Here is a 15805-nt window from a genome sequence, read left to right as displayed (position 1 = left end):
AAAATAACCTTTAAGGAATAATTGATAACCAGGTAAAGTTTATCCTAGCAATGCAGGAAATCTATTAATACATTATATTCAGGAGTTCATTTAAAACCTAAAGTTTGAAAAGCTGTTTCCTAAAAACATCCATTTTCATATTAAAAACTTTGGTTAAGTGGCTGGATACACGGTAAATATCGAAAATCAATAGCTTACAGTTATATATATGCCAGCATTATTTAGTTAGATCTATAGGGGTTTCCAAATTCCTTTCATAATTGATTAAAAAACATAAGATCCCAAGATTGAGCTTTAGAAGTGGGGCCAAAATATTGCCAAGAAATATTAGAGATGCTAGATGAAGAGAGAGAAAATGTTCTTGGATAAAAAGATATTGTTATAAAGATTTTCTCCCTACATGCTAATGTATAAGGTGTATGCAATTCTAATTAGTCCCAGTCTACCATTTTTTAAAAATAGATTTATGCAAGTTACTCATTGATTTTAAAGTTAATAAAGAAAAACAAATGAGCCAAGAAAATTTTGAGTAACAGGATACTTCCCCATAGACATTAAAACTTAATAAGTGAAATATTATGGCCTCTAGGCAAAAATAGGCCAATTAATGCAATAATAGCCCAGATATAGTGTATATAAGGATGTAATATGTTAATTTCAAAAATAAAAGAAATCTGTGTGGAAGAGGATTAACATTTTTATTTTCAAACAGCATTAAACAATTATAAGACTGATTAATCTTTAACTTGTTGCAAGCTAATATAAAGTGATCATAAGACCCCAATAGAAAAAAATTGTAAATGTACTTGAGTAAACATTTAAATAAGTAATCCAAGTGACTAGTAATTGTATTTTTTAAGTGTTTAACATCATAAATATAGGGAAATGCAAATTAAATGTCCAGTTTTTAAAATTCTTGTATATCAAGTAACTGTTAATATGCTTTCACCAAATAATTTCAGTTTTAGGAATCTGTTAAGGGAAGCCATCAGAAATTCAAAGATTTATGTGCGCTATCTTCATCATAACATTGACAAAGCTGTGTATATTTTAGAGATTTTAAAATACATAAAATATGAAAAAGGCTTATATTATCTCTGGCTGGCAAAGTTACAGATGTTATTTTATTTATACTTTCTATTTTTAAAAATATGCATGTGTTAGTTCTTTTTTTAAGAGACAGGGTCTTGCTCTATCACCCAGGCTGGAATGCAGCGGCACGGTGATGGCTCACTGTAACCTCTAACTCCTAGGCTCCTTGAGTTACTTTTTTTTTTTTTTTTTGATGGACTTTATTTTTTAGAGCAGTTTTGGGTTCACAGCAAAGTCAAGAGATCTCGTGTAATCCCCTGTCCTAACACGCATAGCCTCCCCGATGATTAGTATACCCCTCACAGTGGTATCTTTCTTACAGCTGATGAACCTGCATTGATACGTCATTATCACCCTAAGTGCATAGGTTACATTAGGGTTCACTCTTGGTGTTGTACGTTCTATGGGTTTGGACAAATGTGTAATGATGTGTTCACAATTATAGTATCATACAGAATAAAAAATCTTTACCACTTATTCATTCTTCTTTTCCTCCAAATTCCTGTTAACCACTGTTTTTTTTTATTTTTTTATTGCTGCCATAGTTTTGCCTTTTCTTTTTTTTTTTTTTTTTTTTTTTTTTTTGAGACGGAGTCTCACTCTGTCCCCCTTGCTGGAGTGCAGTGGCCGGATCTCAGCTCACTGCAAGCTCCGCCTCCCGGGTTCAGGCCATTCTCCTGCCTCAGCCTCCTGAGTAGCTGGGACTACAGGCGCCCGCCACCTCGCCCGGCTAGTTTTTTTGTATTTTTTAGTAGAGACGGGGTTTCACTGTGTTAGCCAGGATGGTCTCGATCTCCTGACCTCGTGATCCACCCGTCTCGGCCTCCCAAAGTGCTGGGATTACAGGCTTGAGCCACCACGCCCGGCCAGTTTTGCCTTTTCTAGAGTGTCATGTACTTAGACTCATACCTGTGTAGCTTTTCGGATTGGCTTCTTTCACTTAACAATATGCATTTTAAGATTCCTGTATGTCTTTTCGTAGCTGGATAGCTCACTTCTTTTTTTTTTTTTTTTCTTCTTCTTTGAGATGGAGTTTTGCTTTTGTTGTCCAGGCTGGAGTGCAATGGCACGATCTCAGCTCGCTACAACTTCCACCTCCCAGGTTCAAGCGATTCTCTTGCTTCAGCCTCCCAAGTAACTGGGATTACAGGCGTGAGCCACCACGCCCGGATGATTTTGTATTTTCAGTAGAGACAGGGTTTCTCCATGTTGGTCAGGCTGGTCTCAAACTCCCGACCTCAGATGATCCTCCCACCTCAGCCTCCCAAAGTGCTGGGATTACAGGTGTGAGCCACCGTGCCCAGCTCACTTTTTTTTAGTGCTGAGTAATACTCCATTACCTAATTTTGCCAGTTTATTTACTCATTCACCTACTGAAGGGCATCTTGGTTGCTTCCAAGTTTTGGCTATTATAAAGCTGCCATAAACGTACAGGTTTGTGTGTGGATGTAAGTTTTCAACTCCTTGGGTAATACTAAGGAGCACAATTACTGGATCGTATGGTAAGAGAATATTTACTTTTGTAAGAAACCGCCAAACTGGGTTTCAAAGTGGCTGTATCATTTTGCATTCCCACCAGCAAAGAATGAGAGATTCTGTTGTTCCACAACCTCATCAGCATTTGATGTTGTCAGTGTTGTGGATTTTTGCCATTCTACCAGATGTTTTACTTAAGTCAAAAACCAAAACAAAATGAATTTCAATTAAAGAAAAATAACGTAAAGATCTTTTATTTTGTATAGTTGACGAGCTTTAGCCCCTCTCCTCCTTCTTCATACCCTACCACTGTTGGACCAGTAGAAAGCAGTGGATTGAGATCTCGCTACCGTTCTTCACCTACCGTCTACAACTCACCTACTGACAAAGAAGACTACATGACCGACCTACGGACTTTGGATACTTTTCTTAGAAGTGAAGAAGAGAAACAGCATAGGGTTAAGCTGGGTACATATATATTTTCTGTATATCTACTATACCTATTTTGGGTGTCACTTAATCCTTAACCTATTATTTTCATTATTTTAATATCCATACTAACATACTTTGTTAGCACTTTTTTTACTTTATATGTAACATAATTTTACGCAGTTAGAATTAAGTTCACAATTTAAGAAGTGAAATATAGCTAAACTAAGAAATCTTGAACCTACAATAAGATTGAAAGCTTTTTTGTATAATGTAAGTTACAATTTCTATTTAAAGTTGAGGCTACAAAATAATGTTTTGAAGCAGTGCATAGTAAACTTACTCAAATTATAGCTGTCTCTTTTCAGGTAGTCCTTTGGAAGGTTGGTGTGGCAGAGCAGGCTGAAAGAGAGAGCATGTATTCACTTGAGAAGCGCTGCTGTTTTTCAGAACATTTTAAAACTTGCGTTTTAGTATTTCCTGAAAGCCTATAGTTTACCTTGGGAAAGAGTGTTAGCAGATCTTAATCTGTTTGGGGTGGATTTGATTATTACAGAGTCAATTATTTGAAACCAAATTAGGTTATTGAACTGAGTAATGATTTTTCCCTGTCAGGAACTTTCATGGAAAGCATATTAGGCACTACTAAGGAAGCCGGTTATTGGACCATGGCTCTTTGTGTCGCTTGAAGTCTCACCAGTGATTTTTAATTTCATTTTGCCTGAAAGTGCCACAGATGTTACAGAAACCAGTCAGTATTATCTTCTTATTTTTGATACATGCTTGTTAAAAAGAATTTGAAATATTTTGGGTCTACTGAAACTTTAATACAGAGTATAATACAAAGAACCTATGTATCCTTGGCACATCTTTGTAATACCTAGATATTTTCTGACTTCACTTTTATTCTTTGACCCAGTAGGAGCTATTTAGAAGTAATATTATTATTGTTCGGAAGTGTTATTGGTGTTGCTTTTAATTTTCAAGCCTGAAAAGGCTTGGTTACCTTTTTTTCCTCCTAAGTTAATTTTACTGTGGTTAGAGAATCTGATCTGTACCTATCAGTTTTGTGTTTATTCGTTTGAGACTTGCTTTTAGGTCTACCATGTGATCACTTTTCTGTAAATGGCTTTGGTATGTTGAACAGAATGCAGAGTCTCTAAATTTGGGCCTCTATATTTGTTCACTGTCACACTTCTTGATGGTATTCTTAAATTCTTTATCTTACTAATTTTTATCTGCCTGATCTATTGGTTGTCAGAAAGTATGCCAGAAGCTCCCATTGATTGTCTACCATTAAGTGTTTTCTCACAATTCTGTCAGATTTGCTAAATATACATATGAGATTATGTTAAATGCATGTAAATTCAGAATTGTGAATATCATTCTGGTGAATTATGCCTTTTATCTTTATCTCTTAGGCTTTTTGCCTTAAAGTCTATTTTGTCTGACATTGACACATCTATATTAATTTCTTTTTGGTTAGTATCTGTCTGGTATATCTATCTCTATCCCTATTCTGTTAGCCCTTCTGTGCCCATAGGTTTTCGAAAATTAAGTATTTTGTGCAAATTAATAAATGATTAATAAGTATTTTGTGGGAAGCTACTTATCTAAAACTACATAAATATTTGGTCCCCATCAAACTTTTTTTTTTTTTTTTTTTTTTTTTTTGAGATGGAGTCTCGCTCTGTCGCCCAGGCTGGAGTGCAGTGACCGGATCTCAGCTCACTGCAAGCTCCGCCTCCTGGGTTTACGCCATTCTCCTGCCTCAGCCTCCCGAGTAGCTGGGACTACAGGCGCCTGCCACCTCGCCCGGCTAGTTTTTTTTTTGTATTTTTTAGTAGAGACGGGGTTTCACCGTGTAGGCCGGGATGGTCTCGATCTCCTGACCTCGTGATCCGCCCGTCTCGGCCTCCCAAAGTGCTGGGATTACAGGCTTGAGCCACCGCGCCCGGCCTTTTTTTTTTTTTTTTTTTTTGAGAATAGGTCTCACTGTATTGCAGTGGTACAATCTGGGCTCACTGCAGCCTTGAATTCAGGGCTCAGGTGCCTCTCCCACCTCATCCTCCTGAGTAGCTGGGACTACAGATGCATGCCACCATGCCATGCGAATTTTTGTGTTTTTAGTAGAGACAGGGTTTTGCCATGTTGCCCAGGCTGGTCTCAAACTCCTGAGCTCACACAACCCACCCACTTTGGCCTCCAAAAATGCTGGGATTACAGGCGTAAGCCACTGTGCCTGACCCCATCAAACTTTGACTTACTAGTTCTAACATCCTTTTAAGATTATTTTCAAAATTATTACTATGTTGGTTGTCATGGGGCTTTCCAGTTTCATCATTTCTCCTATGTTTATTTATTCCTTTAACATTTTTCTTTTTTTTTTTTAACTAATACAGTATACATAAAATTTACAATATTAACCTTTTTTTTTTTTTTTTTTGAGATGGAGTCTTGCTCTGTCGCCCAGGCTGGAGTGCAGTGGTAGATCTCAGCTTACTGCAACCTCTGCCTCCCAGGTTCAAGCGATTCTCCTGCCTCAGCTTCCCAAGTAGCTGGGATTACAGGCGTCTGCCACCATGCCTGGCTAATTTTTCTATTTTTAGTAGAGACGGGATTTCACCATGTTGGCCAGGATGGTCTCCATCTCCTGACCTCAGGTGATCTGCCTGCCTCAGCCTCCAAAGTACTGGGAATTACAGCCATGAGCCACCGTGCCTGGCCCAATATTAGCAATTTTAAGTGTTTAATTAAGTGGTGGTAAGTACATTTACATTATTGTGTAGCCACCTCTTACATTTATTTCTTGGTATTCTATAAGATAAAGGTTTCTTCTCCCTAATCATATCACTTATGTTGATGATTAGATTGTCCCAGATTGGGCTAGTGGGATGCTCTGTAAGCTGACTTCTCTGTTCTTTTGACATGATACCATCATTCTTTGAGCTAATCCCTCCACCCCTACCACCTTTCTAGTACCACAAAATGTCAGGCTCATTTTGTGTTGTCCCTGGCTAGCTCCAGAGTCAGTCTGTTTCTCTAAGAGCCCTGATTCCTTTTAATGGAGAACGATACTTAGAAATTAATATCTGGGCACTGGGCACACTGTTGTTATTGAGGTATCATTACTCCAGGTCCTCTAGGAAATATTTGTATAGACACATACACCAATATATGTACACACACACATCTATATGTATTATTCTGTCTGTTTTTAAAAAACCATGAGTTTATAATGTTATTTCTAATTCCAGTCCAGCTATACAGTTTATTCTGTCCTCTCCACTTTTCATATTTGTAACTTTCTCCAGCAGTAAAAAACCAGCCCTCATATTCTCTCTCTCATGCACACTTTCTTGCTGAATCATTTGAAAGGAAGTTGCAGGCATCCTGCCACTTCATTCCTGAGTATTTCACATGCATCTCCTAAGAACAAGACATTTTGCTTTCTAACTACAATATGAGCTGGGCACAGTGACTCACACTTGTAATCCCAGCACTTTGGGAGCCCGAAGCAGGTGGACCACAAGGTCAGGAGCCTCATGATCAGACCAGCCTGACCAACATGATGAAACCCCGCCTCTACTAAAAAATTAGCCGGGCTTGGTGACGCGAGCCTGTAATCCCAGCCACTCTGGGGGCTGGGGCAGGAGAATCGCTTGAACCCGAGAGGCAGAGGTTGCAGTGAACCAAGATCTTACCACTGCACTCCAGCTTGGGTGACAGAGCGAGACTCCGTCTCAAAGGAACAAACCAAATAACTACAATATGATTGTCATGCTTAAAATACTACAAGTGTTCATATTCACATTTCCCCAGTTGACCTAATACTGACCCTTATAGTGCTTTTTTTTTTTTTTTACTGATGCAGGATCCAATCAGGTATCACATACTGCATTTACTTGTGCTTCTGTTGTCCCCTTAAATCTAAACCATTTGGATAGTTTGGGTTTTGTGGGGGTTTTTGTTTTGTTTTCTTTTTTTCTTTTATGACATTTACATTTTGAAGACACCAGGCTATTGTTTTGAAAATTCAGATTTGTTTCATCATTTTGTTACTATTAGATTCCGTTTAAATATTATTTTCTGGCAAGAATACAACATAGGTGGTGGCATGTCCTTTTCAGTGTATGACATCAGGAGATGCGTGATGCTGCCTTGTCTCTTTGTCGGTGATGTGTAATAAAATTGGATCACTTGTTTAAGGTGATAGCAACTGGATTTCTTCATGATTTTCCCTTTATGTCCTGTTTCTGTAACAGCGTTTTACCCAGTGATTTTAGCATGTATTGATGATCCTTGCCCTTGATAAAGTGGTGATTATAAAGTGGAGATTTTCTTTCTTTCTTTTTTTTTTTTTTTTTTTGAGACAGAGTCTCGCTGTGTCTCCCAGGCTGGAGTGCAGTGGCGCGATCTCGGCTCACTGCAAGCTCTGCCTCCCAGGTTCACACCATTCTCCTGCCTCAGCCTCCCAAGTAGCGCCCGCCACCACGCCTGGGTAATTTTTTGAATTTTTAGTAGAGATCGAGACCACGGTGAAACCCCGTCTCTACTAAAAATACAAAAAATTAGCCGGGCGCGGTGGCGGGCGCCTGTAGTCCCAGCTACTCGGGAGGCAGAGGCAGGAGAATGGCGGGAACCCGGGAGGCAGAGCGTGCAGTGAGCCGAGATCGCGCCATTGCACTCCAGCCTGGGCGACAGAGTGAGACTCCGTCTCAAAAAAAAGAATTTTTAGTAGAGATGGGGTTTCACCGTGTTAACCAGGATCCGTCTCGATCTCTCAACCTCGTGATCCTCCCGTCTTGGCCTCCCAAAGTGCTGGGATTACAGGTGTGAGCCACCACGCCTGGCTAAAGTGGAGATTTTCTAATTATTTATTTCTACATTTCATAGTTGGGCATTCTTCTCTAAAGAAGAGCGTTCTGTTTTACCCCCACCCCAACTTTTTTGGTTTAGTCATTGTGGACTCATCAGCTCTTTCTTTAGTAATGTCTAAACTGTTATTTAACTAATTCATTGAGTTTTTTAATTTCAGCCATTTGTTTTCATTTTATAGTTTTATTTGGTTGTTTTCAAATATGCCAGGTTTTTGTAGAATATTTTTTATTCTTATGTTTTCAGTTCCTTTTTCTGTCTCAGTTGCTTAAACACACTTTTTAAAAGTTATTTGTCCAATAGTTCAATTATCTAAAGTTCTTGGAGGTTAAATACTCACCATTTTTGTCTTGTTAGTTCTTATGCCTGGAGGCTTGTTTCCTTGTATTTGATGTAATTTCTGTTTGTTTCTGATAAGTTTATCTTGGCTGGATGGAAGCTTTGTCTCTTCCTAGCTGTCTTGTATTTGCCTCTGTCAGGTGCTTTAGGAGTATTATTGACTTTGAGCTAACTTAAGTAATTTCTAAGCTTGGAGATTCCTGGACCTCACAGGTAATATAAATGGGCACTCTAAACCCATGTGAAGATGTATCTATGATTTTTAAATCTCGGGGTGCTTTTTCTTTTCTTTTTTTTTTTTTTTAAATCTCCCAACAACCTATGACAGACAAGCTTTCATTATCTCCTGGTCCCATTGAACAGATTTTTTTCTTATCTACTCAGAATGTGGCCCTTTGAGATTCCTGGTCCTCTACCAGCAGCAGGGACTAGGGGTAGGAGAAAGGTGTCAGCCCAGCTCTCTACCTCTTATGGGCCCAAATCCTTATCTCCATTTCCCACTTGGGCAATGAATTCCAAGCTAATAGATTTCTCAAGGCCTACAAAATTCTTTAGAGCAGCCACAGCATCCTCTTACAGGCTATTTTGATTTTTAATTCTCTTTTCATTTTTAACCATTGGCTATTCATAGCCTTACTTTTTTGCAAGCTCCATTATTCATTTTAATAATTTTGTTTTTGTTTTTGAGATTGAGGTTTTTTTTGTTTTTGAGATGGAGTCTAGCTCTGTTGCTCAGGCTGGTGTGCAATGGGGTGATCTCGGCTCACTGAAACCCCTGCTTCCTGGGTTCAAGCAATTCTGCCTTAGCCTCCTAAGTAGCTGGGATTACAGTCGTGCGCCACCACACCTGGCTAATTTTTGTATTTGTAGTAGAGACGGGGTTTCACCATGTTGGCCAGGCTTGTCTCGAACTCCTGACCTCAAGTGATCTGCCCACCTTGGCCTCCCAAAGTGCTGGGATTACAGGCGTAAGCCACCGCGCACCTGCCTAAAGAACGTATTTTATTTAATAAATATTTTTAGATATTTATGGTGGGAGATGTTTTAGGTTGTCTGGTTTGCTGTGTTGCCAGATTTCCAAATCTCCATGTGCTTTGACTCTTAGTTTTTTGAGGTTCTCCAGCTGTAGATTGTGTGCTATTGTGGTGGTGGTGGTATGCATCATGGAAAGGCCTGTTTTGTCATTACTTGCTATGTACATTTTTTCTTTGCTTTGACTAATGCCCAGAGGTACTAGAACTTACTATTTCTATTCATTGTCTAAAGCCAATCTTCAATGAAATTTTTCTCAAATACAAGTTTTTTCATAGAAAACTTATGTTTCTTAAAGTTAATAATCGCAGTGATTAATCAAAATAGGATAACTTTATGCTCTGTTATGACCATGTTTCTTTCCATTTCTGTTCTCTATTTATTAAATCATTTGTGTTGGTTGGCAACTGCTTTTCTTAACATTAATTCATTCCTAAAGTCAGTTTTGCCATTATTTCATACAAAGTGTGATGTTTCTTTACTATATGTAGCTTTTTATGCCAGGATGAAACATACGACATTCACCAACGCTCCTACTAGCTAACCTTCAAAATTTTGATGAAATGAAATATTGCTGCATATCCCCTTTGATGATTTCTAATTCTTTGTGCCTGTAAACATAAGGAAAATGAGTTTTGTTATTTTCCAGTCATTCCTTTCAGAATTCTGCTAAGATTAAAAAAAAAAAAAAACTTGTTTCTATTTATGAGTTTTGTTTGAGGGTATAAAGTACCAATTGATATTTTTTATATCAGTTAAACTCTGAAAATATAAGCCCTTTATAAATACCATATAATTGTCAAAAACTTGCTTATTTATTTAGGCGCTCTGCTAGATGCTAGGAAAAAGAAAATGCTCCCTGCTTTCAAGGAACTCAATTCTATTTGGGAAAACAGACAAAAACTATAACCCTGAAGTGTGATGAGTGTCCTGGTTCAGAGGCCTCTGTAGGAGTACATTCCTAAATATAACTTTTTTTTACATTTCTTAAAAGTAAATTTATAAGTTTAGAAGGATAACCATCAGATAGTCTTTTAATACAACTCAGGAATTACCACAGGCTGTTAAATAAAACAGTGAAGTACAGGGACAAATAAGTTTAGCCTGTTACCAGGAGAGTAATCTTTTAGTAGGAGGCTATAGTTATCCCATTCAGAAGGAGCTTCTACAAACTTCAAAGAACTTGCTTAGCCTATTTATTTCCTAAAGAAATTTGTCTGTTTCTTACTAAATGATTTAAAAGTCTTAGTGAAATGAGCTTAATTTTTCAACAAAACTAGACAGATTCCTTTTGACTGCTTATTGTTCTTATAACTCTTAAAATGATACGGCTTAGAAAATACTGTTTCAAATTTTTAATCACAAGCCGACTGTGTTCTCTAAAGAGAAAATTATGTTAGGGAGAAGAGAATCTCCTTGAGGGTTGGTCTTCTGATTCCTGGATTGGCGTTGCCTAGATACAAGTGTTAACTCTAGAAGTCAGAATTGCTACAACACACTGATACTGTTTATCTTCACAATCAATTCTAGGGAGCCCAGATTCTACCTCTCCTTCCAGCAGTCCTACTTTCTGGAACTACAGTCGTTCTATGGGGGATTATGCACAAACTTTAAAGAAGTTTCAGTATCAGCTTGCCTGTAGGTCTCAGGCCCCATGTGCTAACAAAGATGAAGCCGATCTCAGCTCTAAACAAGCTGCAGAAGAGGTAAGTGGAAAATAAAAGTGACTTAATATTTATGATTTATGCATTGCTAGAAAGTGTTCTACTTCTGGAACATATTTTCTGTAATATTCCATTCTGTTGGACAGAAATACAAATCTGGCACACATTAAGCAGTGGGAAAGCTCCTGTCTTACTTTGTGTACCTAAAACTAAAAACTAAATTATATCATACATTTTACTCTATGACACACAGTTCACCTTAGTGCCCTGTCTGAAACATATTTTTACATTGATTATAAAAAGGCTCTCAGGTATATAATTGTACTTAACACATACAGAAGTCTTGCTCTTAAAATATATTTGGATTAGAACATTTGTCAGTAATTTCATCACTTTAATACCAAATATGGAATTTTTATTTTGTTCTTAAAAGCAAGAAAAATGGGCTGGGTGTGGTGGCTCACGCCTGTAATCCCAGCACTTTGGGAGTGCAAGGCGGGTGGATCACTAGGTCAGGAGATAGAGACCGTCTGGCCAACATGGTAAAACCCTGTCTCTACTGAAAATTCAAAGATTAGCCCAGCATGGTGGCATGCACCTGTAGTCCCAGCTATTGAGTAGGCTTAGGCAGGAGGATCACTTGAACCTGGGAGGCAGAGGTTGCAGTGAGCCAAGATTGCGTCACTGAACTCCAGCCTGGGCAACAGATGGAGACTCCATCTCAAAAAAAAAAAAAAAAAGCAAGAAAAAAAATATTCTTTACGCATACCAATGTAAGGAACTTTTAAAGATAAATCTGTGTGTGAACAGCATTTATAAGTGAGTAATAAGAAAATTACTGAATATTAATTAGATGAATATTGATGTTTGGGAAATTTTTTTTTCTAAGTTCATTAAATATTTTTAGGATGGGAGAAAGAATGATGATTTCTAGCAAGATTTTTCCTCACTGATTGTTCATTTTAAACATGAATTGTTATAGGTTTGGGCAAGAGTGGCTATGAATAGACAACTTCTTGATCATATGGATTCATGGACAGCTAAATTTAGAAATGTAAGTTCTGACATTACTTTTTGGACAATATTAGTGCCTCTTAATATGCAAAGCATGTTATTGGAATATCATTTAGAGTTCATTATAAATTAGAATATTACAGTTATAAAGGTACAGTATAAATGGTACATATGTAAGGATAAACATGGCTGTTACTGTATGGTATTTATTTTCATGAGATTTTTTTCTTCCTCCATATTTAGTGAATTGATATGTTTTGAGAAAATAAAGAAATAATATGTTTAGTTATTAAGATCCTCCCGTTTCCAGTTCTCAATTTTATTTTCCAAAGAGCTTTTCTATTGGAGCCTTTTACGTACCTAGAATTGTGAGGGGAAACAAAAATGAGGCCCTTGCCCTCAGAAAACTTAAAGAGTTAGATAAGACAATGTATGCTTGAAGCTATTTCAAAGTAGATTGTGATTTCTGTTTTTCTAGAGAAGAACCTTCTAATCTTGGGCCAGCTTTTGCACATACAGAGTGAGTTAGTTCCCTATTTCCAACTCCATGTCTTCCTCCCACCTTCTCTAGTACCTGTATGTCCTGGATTCTATTAGGCATATGGACTTCCCCTTCCATTATATGGAGCTCCACTTAGCTTCCGAAGGGGCTGCTACTTCTGTTGTTTCATCCTTCAACACTCATCCATCCACTCTGCATCTTCTAGAACTATTTTGAAATTACTTGTGCTCGTTTTTTATCCTTTTACTGTTATTTAAATAGGGTATCAAAATAGAGGGGCAAAAACTGGTTCTACTTTCTTGAACCAGAAACCCGGATGGCATTTTACAGATAATTCCTGAACCCAATCCTAGACCTACTCAATTAGAATTTATAAGGGTGGGCCTAGACCTCTCTCTGGGATACGTTAGATGATTTCATTACCGCCAAAGAGTGGCTGGCAAATTAAGATGCATGTAGTAAATGTTGGAAGAATAAATGAGTGAAATCATCTCCTGGAACTGGAGTTTGTTGTAGTTTCTGTTATAGGCTAGTCTAAAAATGCTGACATGTTTAAAAAATTCTTAGTCAGACGGAGTATTAGCTACTTAGAAGAAATGCAAATACATTTCCTCATCTGAAGTCCCTAGGCTACCATGTGCTAGGAAATGTAGAGTTTTTGGATTTTTTTTTAAAGCAATACATTTATACCTGTACCGTATATATTATAACACCAGAGTCTAGTTAACACCCAGTAATCAACCACATTAATACTTATGCAGAAAAACATAGGAATAATCACACTCAGTGGGATAAAGCCTGTAAATAGCTTCATGTGAATTCAGTTCAGGTCTTGCCAGTGGATCGAAATTTGCTTCCTTACATGGATTACAAAAAATCTTTTTAATTCCCAGAAGGTTTTTATTTCAGTTGTTTATATCGTATTTCATCGGAAACATTTTTTCATTATTTTATGGATAAACAAAAGCATGGAAACAGAAGTGGTAATTGAAGTTGCTACAAACACACACACAAAATAACAACACACAAATCAGATGGGATGTATCCTTAGACAATCTTCACATCCCAGCGTTAGTTTATATTAGCCATGGAAGAGGCATTTGAAAGTCCCAGTCCTAAAGTAATATTGTAATATTCAAATATTCACAAGCCAGTTTCAAATGTAATAAGTCTCTGTTTTTCCACGTGGCTAGGGAATTGGGTGAGCCTGCTGAGAGTTAAGCAGTTATGTTAGTTTGAAAAACTGTCTTACTGATTGCAAACCAATATAAACACTACATTAATAAATGTGTGAATAACTATCCTACAGATGTAAACTGAAGATTATCCTTTTAGCTAAATATAATAATCAGAAAATTTTAAGAAAAATTTAACATATAGCTAAGTTTTTTTTTTTTTTTTTCATGGAAAAAACATGTTATTTAAGAATGTAATTTAGTTGCTGGGCACAGTAGCTCATGCCTGTAATCTCAACACTTTGGGAGGCCAAGGCAGGCGGATCATCTGAGGTCAGGAGTCCAGGACCAGCCTGGCCAACATGGTGAAACCCCGTCTCTACTAAAAATACAAAAAATTAACTGGACGTGGTGGCAGGTGCCTGTAATCCCAACTGCTCAGGAGGCTAAGGCAGGAGAATCCCTTGAACCTGGGAGGCTGAGGTTGCAGTGAGCTGAGATCGCGCCATTGTGCTCCAGCCTGGGCAACAAGAGCGAAACTCCGTCTCAAAAAAATAAAAATAAAAAGGAATGTAATTTAGTTAATTTACACTCCAGTGGCATATTTTTTTAACCATCTCTTGATTTCTGGTAGCTATTACTTTCATTCTCTTTCACTATACTTTATGATTCTTTTAATATTCAACTATAAGATAGTAAAAAAAAATTCTTAGAGTTGCTTATAAAAAAGAAAGTAATTGTTTGAGAGCTACTTTGGAATTATGTATCTAAAATCTGTACCTTATTTCTTCCTAGTGGATCAATGAGACAATATTAGTGCCACTTGTTCAAGAGATTGAGTCTGTCAGCACACAGATGAGACGAATGGGTTGTCCAGAGCTACAGATAGGAGGTATGTGGAAACGGAGCCCAGTGTTGGATTTCTGTTAGTAAATCTACCAAGTGGAAAACTTCTTGTAATGGACGACTTATTTTGTTACCTTGAGGTGAAAAACCCCAAATGTCTGTAATCTAGTTTGTTTTTTTTAATGTGACAGCTTTATCAGGATGTAATTTAGCTACCATATAATTTACCCATTTAAAATGTACAGTCCGAAGTCTTGGGTTATGCAACCATCACCATAGTCACTTTTAAAACATTTCATCACCTGAAAAAGAAACCCTCCACCTTTTACCATTCACCCCCCATTCTATACATTCCTCCCAGCCCTTTGCAAGTGCCAGTCTATTTTCTGTCTCTATAGATAGGCCTGTTGTGGATATTTCGTATGAATGGAATCACAGAATATGAACATGACTGTGACTTCTTTCACTGAGCGTAGTGCTTTCAAGGTTTGTCCATGTTGTAAAATATATCATTACATCTTTTTTTTTTTGAGACAGAGCTTTGCTCTGTCGCCTAGGCTGGAGTGCAGTGGTGCAATCTCAGCTCACTGCAAGCTCCGCCTCCTGGGTTTGTGCTATTCTCCTGCCTCAGCCTTCCGAGTAACTGGGACTACAGGTGTGTGCCACCATGCCCGGCTAATTTTTTTGTATTTTTAGTAGAGACGGGGCTTCACTGTGTTTAACCAGGATGGTCTCGATCTCCTGACCTCGTGATCTGCCCACCTCAGCCTTCCAAAGTGCTGGGATTACCGGCGTGAGCCACCCGGCCCAGCTACATCATTTTCTTTATTGCTGAATAATACTCAAAATAGATCTACTACATTTTGCTTATTCATCAGTTGATTGACATTTAGGTGGTTTGCACTTTTTAGCTATTATGAATAATGCTGCTGTGAACAGTCACATACAAGTGTTTATATGGACCTATGTTTTCATTTCTCTTGGGTATATACCTAGGGATGGAATTGCTGAGCTGTAGGATAACTGCTTAACTTTTTGAGGCACTGCCAGACTCTTCTAAAGCAGCTAGCTGCACCATTTTATATTCCCACCAGCGTGTATGGGGTTCTGCTTTCTCCACTTCCTTGCAACACTTGTCATATGTTTTATCGTCATCCTGTAGTAGGTGTGAAATGGTCTCATTTTGGTTTTGATTTGCATTTCCATGATGACTACTGATGTTGAACATCTCATGTGTTTATCAGTCATTTGTATATCTTCTTAGAAATGTCTTTTTCGGCTGGGCATGGTGGCTCACACCTGTAATCCCAGCACTTTGGGAGGAGGAGGCGAGCGGATCACCTGAGGTCAGCAGTTCG

The 15805-nt window shown here is 37.9% G+C and overlaps 1 protein-coding gene across 3 annotated transcripts in view; it reads left to right on the top strand.

Annotated features, from left to right (window-relative positions):
• The window catches only part of TMEM209 (transmembrane protein 209), a 42487-nt gene that overhangs the window by 9909 nt on the left and 16773 nt on the right, over positions 1 to 15805 (top strand). For all 3 annotated transcript variants that reach the window (XM_028844951.2, XM_077995039.1, NM_001257572.1), the window contains 4 exon segments: positions 2835 to 3036; positions 10777 to 10952; positions 11893 to 11964; positions 14397 to 14493. In XM_028844951.2, coding sequence (XP_028700784.1) covers positions 2835 to 3036; positions 10777 to 10952; positions 11893 to 11964; positions 14397 to 14493 — 547 coding nt within the window.

Source organism: Macaca mulatta, chromosome 3 (assembly GCF_049350105.2).
Source record: "Macaca mulatta isolate MMU2019108-1 chromosome 3, T2T-MMU8v2.0, whole genome shotgun sequence".
Taxonomy (NCBI): Eukaryota; Metazoa; Chordata; class Mammalia; order Primates; family Cercopithecidae; genus Macaca; species Macaca mulatta.
The sequence above is the reverse complement of the archived record's forward strand: the minus strand, read 5'-3'. Positions and strand labels throughout refer to the sequence as shown.